This window comes from Callorhinchus milii, unplaced genomic scaffold, assembly GCF_018977255.1.
Source record: "Callorhinchus milii isolate IMCB2004 unplaced genomic scaffold, IMCB_Cmil_1.0 Scaffold3, whole genome shotgun sequence".
Classification (NCBI taxonomy): Eukaryota; Metazoa; Chordata; class Chondrichthyes; order Chimaeriformes; family Callorhinchidae; genus Callorhinchus; species Callorhinchus milii.
In genome coordinates, this window is record NW_024704744.1 from 31,231,413 (window position 1) to 31,243,309 (window position 11,897).

An 11,897-nucleotide genomic window follows, 5' to 3' on the forward strand; every position below is an offset into this window, starting at 1 on the left:
CTACTGGTGTCCTGACCGACTGCTTGTCCAACATCAAATCATGGATGAGGAACAACTTTTTTCAGCTGAAAGTCAGCAAGGCCGAGGCCCTCCTGATTGGTTCATGCCAGCGCCTCCGCACCTCGAGCGCTGGCAGCATCAGCATCCACGGTTGCACACTCAACCTCACTAAGCCAGTCAGGAATCTGGGTGTCTTGTTTGAATTGTTCTTTCTCCCCCACATCCGTGCCATGACAGGCACTGCCTACCACCACCTCCGCAACATTGCCAGACTCTGCCACTGCCTCACCCCTCAGGCTGCCGAAACCCTCACCCACGCATTCATCACATCAAGGCTCGATTATGGAAATTCCCTTTTGATCGGCCTTCCCAACTCTTCCTTTCACAAGCTGCAGATCATCCCAAACTATGCAGCTCATGTACTCTCATGCACCAGGCTCCGTGACCCCATCACTCCCCATCCCTCAGAGGATCGAATTCAAGATCCTCGTCCTCACTTTCAAAAGCCATCCATGGCCTTGCCCCCTCCTACCTCTCTGACTTGCTGACTCCCTACCAACCTGCCCGCTCCCTCCGTTCAGCGGGCTCCGGTCTGCTCCGTACCATCGGTGGCCGGGCTTTCAGCCTCTCTGCCCCCACACTCTGGAACTCCATCCCATAATCCCTTTGCCTCGCTTCCTCCCTTGCCTCCTTCAAGGCTGGTCTCAAGACCCTCCTCTTTGATCGTGTCTTTGGTCGCCCTCCCATCTCTCTGCCTTCCCTCACCTCTACCCCACCCCTCCCCCATGTTCGGGTCCTGAACCCTGATTGTCCAGCTCCTTGGGACATCCTCCCGACGTGAAAGGCGCTCTATAAATGTAATTTTGTTGTTGTTGTAAATCTGTGTTGTAAGTGGACATTTCTGTATTTTCATACATTTTAGAAATGCACAAAATAAATTGCATACAGTATTTCTATAGTTAGAACAGAATTTAGAGCAGAGCTTAAGCACTGATATAAACTGTAAAAGTAGAGTAATTCCAGCTGTTTTATCATGCAATTTTATCAATTTAATTTAGTTGGCATCCTTCCTAAAGTCGGATGACCACAACTGGACACAATGCTCTAACTGCAGTCTAACTAAAATTTAACAGGTTTAGAATCATCTCCTGGATTTTATATTTATACCCCTATTTATAAAACCTAGCATCCCATTAGATTCTTTCACAGTTTTGTCCACCTGCCTTCCCACCCTTAAAGGTAAGGAGCCGGAGAAGTGGCAAATGGCATATTTTTAGTTTAAGAGGAAGAAGCCAAGAGGAGCAAGTATTAATAAAATAAAATAATATAAAAAGATTGCAGTGGGGCAAAGGAGGCTGGAAACCATGAGAGACGGATCACTGATCAGATGAAAGGCCCTTGTTTGTATCCTATCCAAGAGTGTGAGAGTTGGTAGGAGATTAATCATCTACTTTTCTCAATAACAAAAGATTGTTTTAAACTGAATGCAAGTATAAGATTCTGATTTTAGTTTCTAGTTGGAAGGTGATAGAGGAGCAGTATTCACGTGTTGGAAGAGATGTGCTTTACAGAGTTAAGAGTTGTTGAGGAAAAAAATAAACCTCTCGGCGGCAATTTTAGTACTGCAGAGTATATAGGAAGTTCCACTTGAGACCAGAGTGTCAGTAGATGAAGAAAGACTAAAGTCTTCAAAAATACACCATGCTGGATACTGATTGCTCTTGCAAGAGATAAGAATCAAGTGTTTCCTTGAAGAATTGAAATAGGTAACATTATGATCCCATTAAACTCGCAAGGATGAGGATCAGGAGTGAATGATTCAACCTTTGCAAGATAAATGAAATCCATGTGCACTGGGCATGTCATTTAGAGGATGCTAATGATGAGAGGATACAGGCTGAGAAATGTTCAGTATATCAAGATTCATATTCACTTCCACAATAATCCAAGATGAGTGTTGTAAAATAATGAAAAAGCCAAGAGAATAGGGCAAACAGATAGCTATTAGAGTTAGCGGAGGCATGATAAGCCGAATGACCTCCTTCTGTGTTGTAACTTTCATAGTTCCATTATATATCTAATGCCGCATTTCTTCTTCTGAAGACTGGTAAAGAGTTGATATGCATGAGAACAACAAATTACATTTGTATCGCGCATTTCACGGTTGGGAGGACGTCCCAAAGCACTGGGACAAATGACAAATGTGAAGTCTACAGTAGCAAAATATAAATGCTACAGTAGCACAGAGCAACCCTGTAAACCTCCCCTCAGTGAGAATACCCCCCAATAGCTACTCAGCAAACTCACTGCCTTGTTCAGGACAAAATCATACAGGCTAGAACATCACACATTCTGCTTTTGAATTCGAAAATCTTGGAGAAGCAATTTTTGATCACTAAAAATCTGTGATAAGTAAATAGTTTTCTTTTGAAATTTTGCTTTTCAGTTCGAAAGGATATTGTACACATACCATCGAATCTCGACGTGGAAGTTGTGGATGTAACAGAATTTTATGACATTAACTCCTTTGTACAGCCTGTGTCAGTCAGTGATATCTTCAAAAGACCCAGTGAAGATTTCCCCCTGCTGGCTGAAATTATAGAGGGTTCTGACCAAAACACTTATAGCTCCCTGAAGGCTGGAAGATTAATAATCATTCACAAGAAGCACTTTTGCAACCCAGTGATTGTTTCTGAGAACAGAAGTGATTTAAATAAAAGGCATTTTTTGATTCCCAAAAGCTACAAGGGACGGTTTAAAAGACGACCAAGAGAGTTCCCCACTGTATATGACATGGAGTTGGCCAGTAAAAATAAAGACCACCTGCATGTCATCGCAACAAAAGAGTTTCTGTCTGATCCAGCAGAGTTTTCTTCAGTGCTTGTAGGGGACCAGTTTCTTGTTAAGCAATGCCAAAGTATCGAACTTACCGGTGAAGGAGAAAAGCGACTGGTTAAAGTTATGGCTTGTGAAAGGATCGTGGGAAAAATCTACGAACAGATCTTCCTTCCAATGTATGTGGAAGGGAGCTTTGTTGAGGTAATCCATGACAAAAAGCAATACCACATTTCGGAGATCTGTAAACAATTCAGTTTACCCTTCAACGTCAAGGTGTCTGTAAGGGATCTGTCAATCAACGATACTTTAGCAATTCTGCCCGCATTGCGCATCGAAGAAGAAATCACTGACCCTAGGCTGCTGGTCAGTTTGCTGAATGATCCATCAGAATGTTATGAGCTTCCAGTTCAGCGAGTAAACATGTCGATCCAACTGCTTCAACGACCAGCTACAGAAGTGCCACATCCTGCACCTAAGACCATTGTGGAGGAGATCAGTGAGGACTTGTATTATATGCTACGTAGATATGAAAATGCTACTTTGCATCCTCCTCCCCGTCCTCCAAAGAAACCTCAGTCACCAGTAACACCTGCAACATCACTGAAGCTTCTTCTCCCTGAACCTAAGAAGCCAGAGCCACCCAAATCTCCAAAGGTGAGAAGATACCACTTATTAAAGACATGAGGCTCTATTATGCACCACATGTAAATCAGGCGCAAAATAGTTCACACTATTTAGTTGTTTTTTTTTGATCAGTCGGGTATCTGACCCATGTAGAAACGCATCACCATGCTTCAGAATTTCCAAACCAGACTGAGAGTTTCACATATTTATTCCACCTACACATGGACATGTTGCTGTGTCTGGAATGTCTGGTTTAACATGATATACACATAAAGTGCATAATGGACCTCGCAATTCATAGAGGGATTAAGGGATATGGGGATAAGGTGGGTAGATGGAGTTAGGTTAGAAGATCAGCCATGATCTTATTGAATGGCGGGGCAGGCTCAAGGGGCTGAATGGCCTACTCTTGCTCCTAATTCATATGTTCCTATGTAATTTGTATTTTTACAGATCAATCCAGAGTTTATGTGAAACTATTTTGGAAAACGATTTGGCCAATTTAATACCAAATAAAATAAACATTTAAACTGTCCAAGATTATGCTATTGAAAAACATGGTACTGTCTGCGCAGAAAATCTTCCAAGAACCAGCTCAATTAAAATTCATAGAATGTACCCAGTACAGAAAGAGGCCATTTCAGCTCCTCCACTGGACACGTCTGATCTGATCCCATTCCCCTTATCCATCTTCCTGCGCGTAAAAAATATTTTTAATTGCATATTTACCCTATTTTCCCACATTTGTCTAATTGTTGCTCATTCCTTTAACACTGAGGATCAACCTCATTAAAAGAGCTTACAGAAAAACAGTTTAAAATTTGGACTGTATTTAACACTGTGCCAAATTCTGGACACTCTGAAATGCTAAGAAATCGGAGCAAATTGAGATGCAGTGAAATTTATACAATGTATTTAAACTACATATTCCACTATTTGATATTTTTAAGTACAGTTTCTTTTAGGGTTGCAAAATATTAACACAGGAACAGGCAGGAATCTTATAAAAGGGAAGACTTTCCCCATTTAATTTGGATTAGATTGGAATTTGAGCAGTGGCAATGAACAAATCTAGTAAAATCTGGGATTATTTATTACAACATGAATGAAATAGGAGGACTGTTTTACAAATCTCTGTTTATTCTTTATGTGCACTATTTATTTTGGTCAGCCAGGTGTCAGACACGCACCATCGCCATTGCTTAAGAGTATCCAAGCTATTCTACAAACGTATGGAAATTCCTGCTTGTGTGGTATGGAGTGTAAGCTCTATCCCCAGAGGAACACATACTACATACCGAATTAGGTGAGTTTAGGGTCAGAAAGACAAGAGACAAGGCTTGATGACTCCGCAGTGTGCTTTGGGTTGCTGCTGGAATTCAACCGACTAAAATTATGAACACTGTCAAACGTCTCACCACTTATCCAGCAAGGATCACATTAGCCATGAGCGTTTTGGTTTGCAGAGTTAACAGGATTGCAGGATTAACACAATTTCTAAACAATAATTTTTTTATAAATCATATTCCAGTTTTTTGTTAATTAAGACATATTATTGATGTGTGAGATTTAACATAGATTTGGTACATTGATTTTTATTTGTTTTGTTTACATTAGAATTCACCTTCAGAGCTGCTAAGAAACAAGCTAAAATCTCAAAGAAATGTTCTAGTTGCCACTGGAAGACCAGAAGATAATGTTGTTTATGTCACAAACACACTGCAAGAAACATCTGGTAGTGAAGCACCAGCAGCTGAAATGAATTCATTGGAAGGTTAGTAATCCAAGGGCATCTTGCTGGTAATGAGAGTCCAGATCCCAAATTCATGAATGTATTTTCCAGGCACAGAGAAGTGAATTCACATCCATTTGGATTCACATTTATTTTAATGTCAATTAATCTTCTAGTGCATGTTTACAATTACATTAGAGTCTATTTTGTGGTATTCGTTACCAGGATTCTTGAATAAGGAAATGCAGTGGGTCAACGTTACATACAATTCACTTTCAGTAAAATAATTTGCAAGATTAGTAATACAGTTTAGGGGGCAAATAGAAGATCCTTTAAAATATATACCAATTTTCAAATGCCTTTTTACGTATGAACATATGAAATGCTAGACGAAAAAAGACTAAGGTCCATCTAGTTCGCCTTCCACCTTCCTTGCGGTCGCATGCACATATGTCCCAAACTGCCTATGTATTATACCCCATAATCTTATTTCCTAAAAGAAAATATCTAATCTGTGTTTGAAAGAATCAGCACTTCCTGCTTCAACCATCTCACTAGGGAGCCTGTTCCACAGGTTCACTATTCGCTCACTGAAATAGTGTTTGCGTAGATTCATTCTGATTTTACCCCCTTTCAATCACAGGCTGTGCACTCTGGTTCTACTATTCTGGACAAGTTGAAACAGTCTGTCATGATCTATATTGTCTTGCTCCTTTAGAATCTTAAAGACGGCAATCATGTCGCCTCTCAATCTTCTCTTTTCCAGTGTGAACATGTCCAATTTACATAGTCGCTCCTCATAGTCCAGTCCTTCCATTTCCTCAATCATTTTGGTTGCCCTTCCCTGTATCTTCTCGATTTTTCCAATATCCTTTTTGGACTGCGACAACCAGAACTGTACACAGTGCTCTAAGTATGGTCTCACCAGTGATTTATACAGGATTACCCCACTATTTTGGCTTGCTATTGATCTTTTGATACATCCCAACATCTGGTTTGCTTTACTCACTGACACAGAGCACTGTTGGGAGAGCTTCAATTTATTCTCAATCAGGGTCCCCAGGTCCTTTTCATTTTGCATACATATTATTTTTCTTCTGTTCAAATAATAGTCCCTTCCAGGATTTTTTGTCCCCATGTGAAGTATTTTACATTTCTCCACATTGAATTTCATCTGTCACCTATCTGCCCAATTTCCAAGTATGTTCAAATCCTCCTGTAACCTATCTTATTCAGCTTCACAATCCACCACCTTCATTAGCTTGGTGGCATCTGCAAACTTAGTCCCTGTGCTTGCGACTCCTAGTTCCAGATCATTTATAAAAATATTAAACAAAAGAGGTTCTAAAACAGACCCTTGTGGAACTCCACTGGTAACATTTTTGCAGTCTGTTAACAATCCCAGTACCACCATCCTCTAGGTTCTTCCAGTCAACCAATTGCATATCCATTGTAATATACCTCCACTGATTCCCGTTTTTTTTTAGTTTCAGTACCAGCCTCTCAAGAGGAATGTATCAAAGGCCTTACTGAAATTCAGATATACAACATCCTCAGCCTCACCCTTATCAAGCTCCCTTGTCACAACGTCAAAGAAAACCAGTAAATTAGATTGGCAAGACCTTCCCTTCATGAACCCATATTGGCTATCATTTATGACTTTATTTCTGTCCAGATGCTCCATGATTTTATCATCAATAAGTCTCCACAATTTCACCACAGTGGACGTCAAACTCACTGTTTTTGTACTGCGAGTATTTCCACATGATTGGAGTAAAATCTTCTTTTGGCCCTCATTAAGGATGGAGTTCAGAGCTGCATTGTTTTCCTATTTCTGTTTTGCTGAGGTTTTTAAACACCAGTGTTATACATGACTGGTTTATCTTGGCATTAACAAGCTTTAGGCTATTGTCCAAAGAACCAGCTGATTGGGAAGGAGGTAGGATGTTCCTTTAAGTGAAACATTCTTTATTTCAGCTTTTGATGATTTTAGCCACAATTATCTGTGTCTTGGATTATTTATTTAGCTGGAATAAGCTCCTCTTATTAAAGAATTATTTCAAGTTAACACAGAGTAGACTCTATGGAGGCAAATTTGCCACTTGCAAATCCCAAGTTGCCAAATCCTGGAAGAAAGCTGGCAAACAAATCAGTCAGCCCTTTCCCTCTGGTATTTTAAGCACTGACCTTTTTATCAGACTTTGTCAATGTGGGATTCATGCGCTGTTAATTTCGCAAAAAGGAAGTTACAAATTAATACAAAGAAACTGGTGTATACAGTAAAACATTTTTATAAGGATAGTTGCTACATTTTTGTTCAAATTACCTTGTACAATTTTTTCCTTATTATAGTCCAACTGAGTAAAATTATATTTCTGGATAGTGAAATAAACAGCCCAGCCAGAGAATGATCAAGGCACCTGGAGGTTGTTTACATGAAAATTCGAGAGATTTATAGCAGTCATCTGAGCCCCAGAGGAGATAACTGTGTTGAAATTACAGCAATGAAGGTTATTCTACTCCATGTAATGAATTTGTTGCTCTCGGCTAAGCACTATTCCACTCTTTTCAATAGGTTTTGAGAATGTTTCTCTGTAATGCAATTTTATATGTATAATTTAATTTCCTATTTATAATGAAAGGTCTTTTTGATTCACTTTTGATTAATTTTCCTTCTACTGAAGAATACATTTCCACGGTCACCTTCCAGTACCTCACCAAAATAGACATTATTCATGAGGGAACATTGGCAGTGAGTGGTCGCAGGTTTTGACCATATGAAACTGTACATCCAAGCCCAACCATACCCTCATTCAACATCCACACATATATCTTAGTGTGTTTGTGGGGTGGGGGTGTGGGGGAGGAAGGGGGAGAGTCTCTTGAACTCTGGCTGATTTTTACTCTTACAGGAACGCTGAGGCCATTTGTAGCACACCAACTATTTCCCTAGTTGAGATCAAGTAACTCAGTACATATGGGAGTTTAAACTGGCAACTTTCCATGGGCTAGTGCTACACTAAGCAGTGCCTTTGCCTTCAAAGTCATTGAGATGCCTTCTATTTATCATTTATAATTGGATTGCAATTATTTATAACCGGTAAGGACAAATTTGCTCAATTGACTAAATGGAACTTGATATCATCTCTTAGCACATAAACAATTTGCTACATGCAAAAAGGAGTTAAGTCTACTAGCGTCTGTTATTATATTGCAGTATATACTGTGAATTTAGAGGTTTTATGGTTCTGTTTTCTCACTGGTCTTACTATTGTTAGATTTGTATTATTTGCAGGGTTTGTTTTTACTATCAGTGCATGTCTTGACTGATCTAGGATGCTTCATGAAATTGTTGTCTTTGTTGAAGGAATGATGCATTTCATATAGTTGCTCCATCCTCCTGAAGTGCTAATCTGTAAAATAGCAGTTAGTGTTCATTGTAAATCAATAGATAGTTTGTTTTGTTTGCTGGGTGATGATTTTGCAATGCCCTTCCCTTGATCTTTGCAATCTATTCCTCTTTCTTTTTCTCTTTTCTTCCAAAGGCCTTGTTGTAGATGTTGAAAACTTGAATTTTGATGACAAACATGACTATGAATATATTGATGAAGATAAAATGAAAGGTTTAAGGAAACAGATACACGACAATGAACATCTGAACAAGAAAAACTGGAAGAAAAAAAAAGGTACAATCACCAGCTCATGTATTATCTCAGTGAACGGCTGTGCGGTGAAACAGTAATGATGTCTCTTACCATTGAGAACAAAGGGACACCAATATAACAAGAGGAACAACTTGTATTTATATAACGAACATCACATGGAGTAGTACCTCGGAGTGGTTTACAGAGCCAGTGCTGGACATTGAATAGGGAAGAGGGGGATGGGGTGGGGGGCAGCAAGGAGGAGGAGGGCGGTAACCAGAGAAAGGACAGATTTCAGATAGACGGGGCAACACGCAAGTCAAGAGTTCCAGAGGATAGGGGCAAAGGTTGAAGACTTAGCTGCCGATGGTGAAGTAGAGAGGGTGGGGAACATGCAGAAGACCTGAACTTGCTGAGTGGAAGATGAACAGAAGTGTGGAGTTGGAGAAGATCTCAGAGATAGAGAGATGCAAGGGCAAAAAGGAACCTACAGGTGAAATTGAGGATCTTGGAAGTCAATCTACTGGGAGACAGTGGAGTCTGGTGAGGATTAGGGTTGACGGGCATGTGAAGTTTGTGCTCAATATTTAATATTAAAGGAAGTAGAATCCAATTTGATGGTTATAGTTTATGTCCCAAAGCTGCCTGTCACTCAGACATATCTGTTATAAGTAACTTTATTAGTTTCAGACCAGGCTATTAGATGGGAATCATTGCTGTGGTTGATTAATCATCTGGGTAGATGGGGGCTGGTGTCGTTCTCTGTGGTCTGACAACCCACCTTCAGTTGAACAAACACAAAACAGCACTTGTGGTGGGCTGTAGCTGAAATCATCCCACATTTCTAGGAATCAATAAGGGCTTCTTGTAAATAAACAGGAGGGGAAACACGGGTAACAAAAGGAAACAAAGGAAGTGATAGACATGATACAGAGTAGGTTTGTTTCAATACTATTTTATGAATAATAATTTATTTCTATGATCTTCTCCAAAGGGATCGTTTTGGAGTTACGTTCAAGGTTTCTTTGGGGATCAACTAATGTGCAAAAATGTATATTCAGCACCCACAGTTTTTACACGTTTATGCTTAACATCCTTCACGGCTAGAAGTTAGTGCTGCTGTCCTGCTTGATTGTGTTTTACAATTAATAGCAATGGTGAAAAGAAGCAAATGCATTAAGACGATAAAGATTCTAAGACTAGTCAGGGATGAGAAAAAGCTCATCCCTCTAGTACATTAACTCTCCAATAAAGACTTTCTATTTTTATTCTTCATAATTTCAGTGGTTTTGCAAGATACGCTAGATAATTCTGAACATTTTCACTCTTTGAGCAAAGATGAATTTCCTCATATTGATTCTAAATTTACTTTCCACAAATTTCCATTTATGTTCTCCGGGCTTAACTTATTGGCTTACTTTGGATTACTTTGTAGTTATACTACACTAAATTCATTTTGAAATTTCTATACGCTTCACTGACCAACAGAAGCAATCTGAGCACCTGTGATCATGATCCAACATAGCATCTCTTTAAAATTAGGCCACAACATATTTTTTGCGGTTCCATAAAAGTAAGCAAATGAATTGCAAATGAATATTTTCAATGGTGCAAGATGTTGTAATTGATTGGCATTTTCAAAAATATTACAGAATGATATAAAGATAAAACATGCAATTCCTGGAGAAACCAACCTAATTCTTCTTCTTACCATTAACACTGTGGGCAGGATAGGTCAGGCGCTTTCCCCTGTACATCACTTCTCTTTCTCAACTGTAAATAACTTATTTCATTCTTATAGTCCTTATTCATCCTTATTTTTATTGCAATACAAGAGGCTTTGCTAGATTCATATTTTTTTAATTACAAGTGAAACTGACTGATAACCAATAAGTGATATGGTGGCAGTTCTGCTAAATGCAATTAGTGCTACATCACATTGTAAATGAACATTGAAAGATTTACTGCACTTCCCAAACAAGCAGAAAAGCATAACCCTCTAGTCATGAGTTGATCAAGCTTGCAACTGATATGAAAGTCATACACCGCAATTGAAGGCCAAATATCTTGTTGGTTCTATAGTTTCTTTTGGATAAGTTTTCAATCCATAGCCCTACAAACGCCAAGTCAAAACAACAATAGCAACTTGCATTTATATAGCTCTGATCTGATCATAACACAAAGAAAAGCACTTTAGAGCATGTCGACTCTGTTTTAACTTCTAGTTTGTTTCTCACTTATAGAAAAGCTTTAAAATAATCTACATGAACCTGGTTTGTGAAAGTAATTTTTCTCATAATATTGTTTTTCAGCTGTTAATACCGAAACGTAGAACCAGTGGAAGTGCCTGGAGAAAACCTTCTTAATTCAGCAAACTAAAAACAGATAATGAAGGTGGTTGATGGGTATTCTATTCTGAAGATTGATAAAGGTCAAATTCAGGAAGCCTTTCTCGCTGTGTTGTTATTTCATTTGAATGAATAGAATAATTTTGGTTCTGTGCATAAGAATTTTTGATTATCATTTTTAAAAATATTTTTACAATCCATTTTTACACATGTTCTTAGATGTTGTACGAAATTGAAACAGAAATTGTGGATTTTACTGGATAGCGAATGCTCTTAAAATGAGGGATTAATTTATTGGCTCCTGTTTTGCAATGCTGATGTATTTATTTCTGAATGCACATATATACGCATAACGTGTGGATTTGTAACATCCTACACTTAGCTCATGCAGAATTTCTGACCTTAAATAAATGTGTTCAATATCAGTGTTCGCAAATGCCTGAATAGTGGTATTTACTCTTTTGTAAAAGCAATAACATTAAAATGGTTTTGAAAAATCAAATAAGTCACTAGTTTAATTTACTAATATCAAAAAAAAATAATCAAGAGATGTGGGTCAGTGTAACAATTCACATCAGTCAGTCCTGTGTTGTTTCAGACTTTTTTAAATTAAAATCTAAAGGTCGTTTTTTCCCTGTTGATTGTAATTATAATGGTCACGGTTGAAGAAATCGAACGTTAAATTGGCCCGGGCAGAAACACAAAGGAGGT

General features: G+C 38.7%; 1 protein-coding gene across 1 annotated transcript in view; it reads left to right on the forward strand.

Annotated features, from left to right (window-relative positions):
• themis (thymocyte selection associated) overlaps window positions 1-11,552 on the forward strand; it is a 44,673-nt gene extending 33,121 nt beyond the window's left edge. Inside the window, exons 4-7 of the mRNA XM_007899255.2 lie at window positions 2,447-3,492; window positions 5,080-5,236; window positions 8,740-8,880; window positions 11,151-11,552. Of these exons, the coding sequence (XP_007897446.1) occupies window positions 2,447-3,492; window positions 5,080-5,236; window positions 8,740-8,880; window positions 11,151-11,170 (1,364 nt within the window). The 3' untranslated portion in view covers window positions 11,171-11,552. The remainder of the gene's footprint in view (window positions 1-2,446; window positions 3,493-5,079; window positions 5,237-8,739; window positions 8,881-11,150) is intronic.
• The last annotated feature ends 345 nt before the right edge of the window (window positions 11,553-11,897 follow it).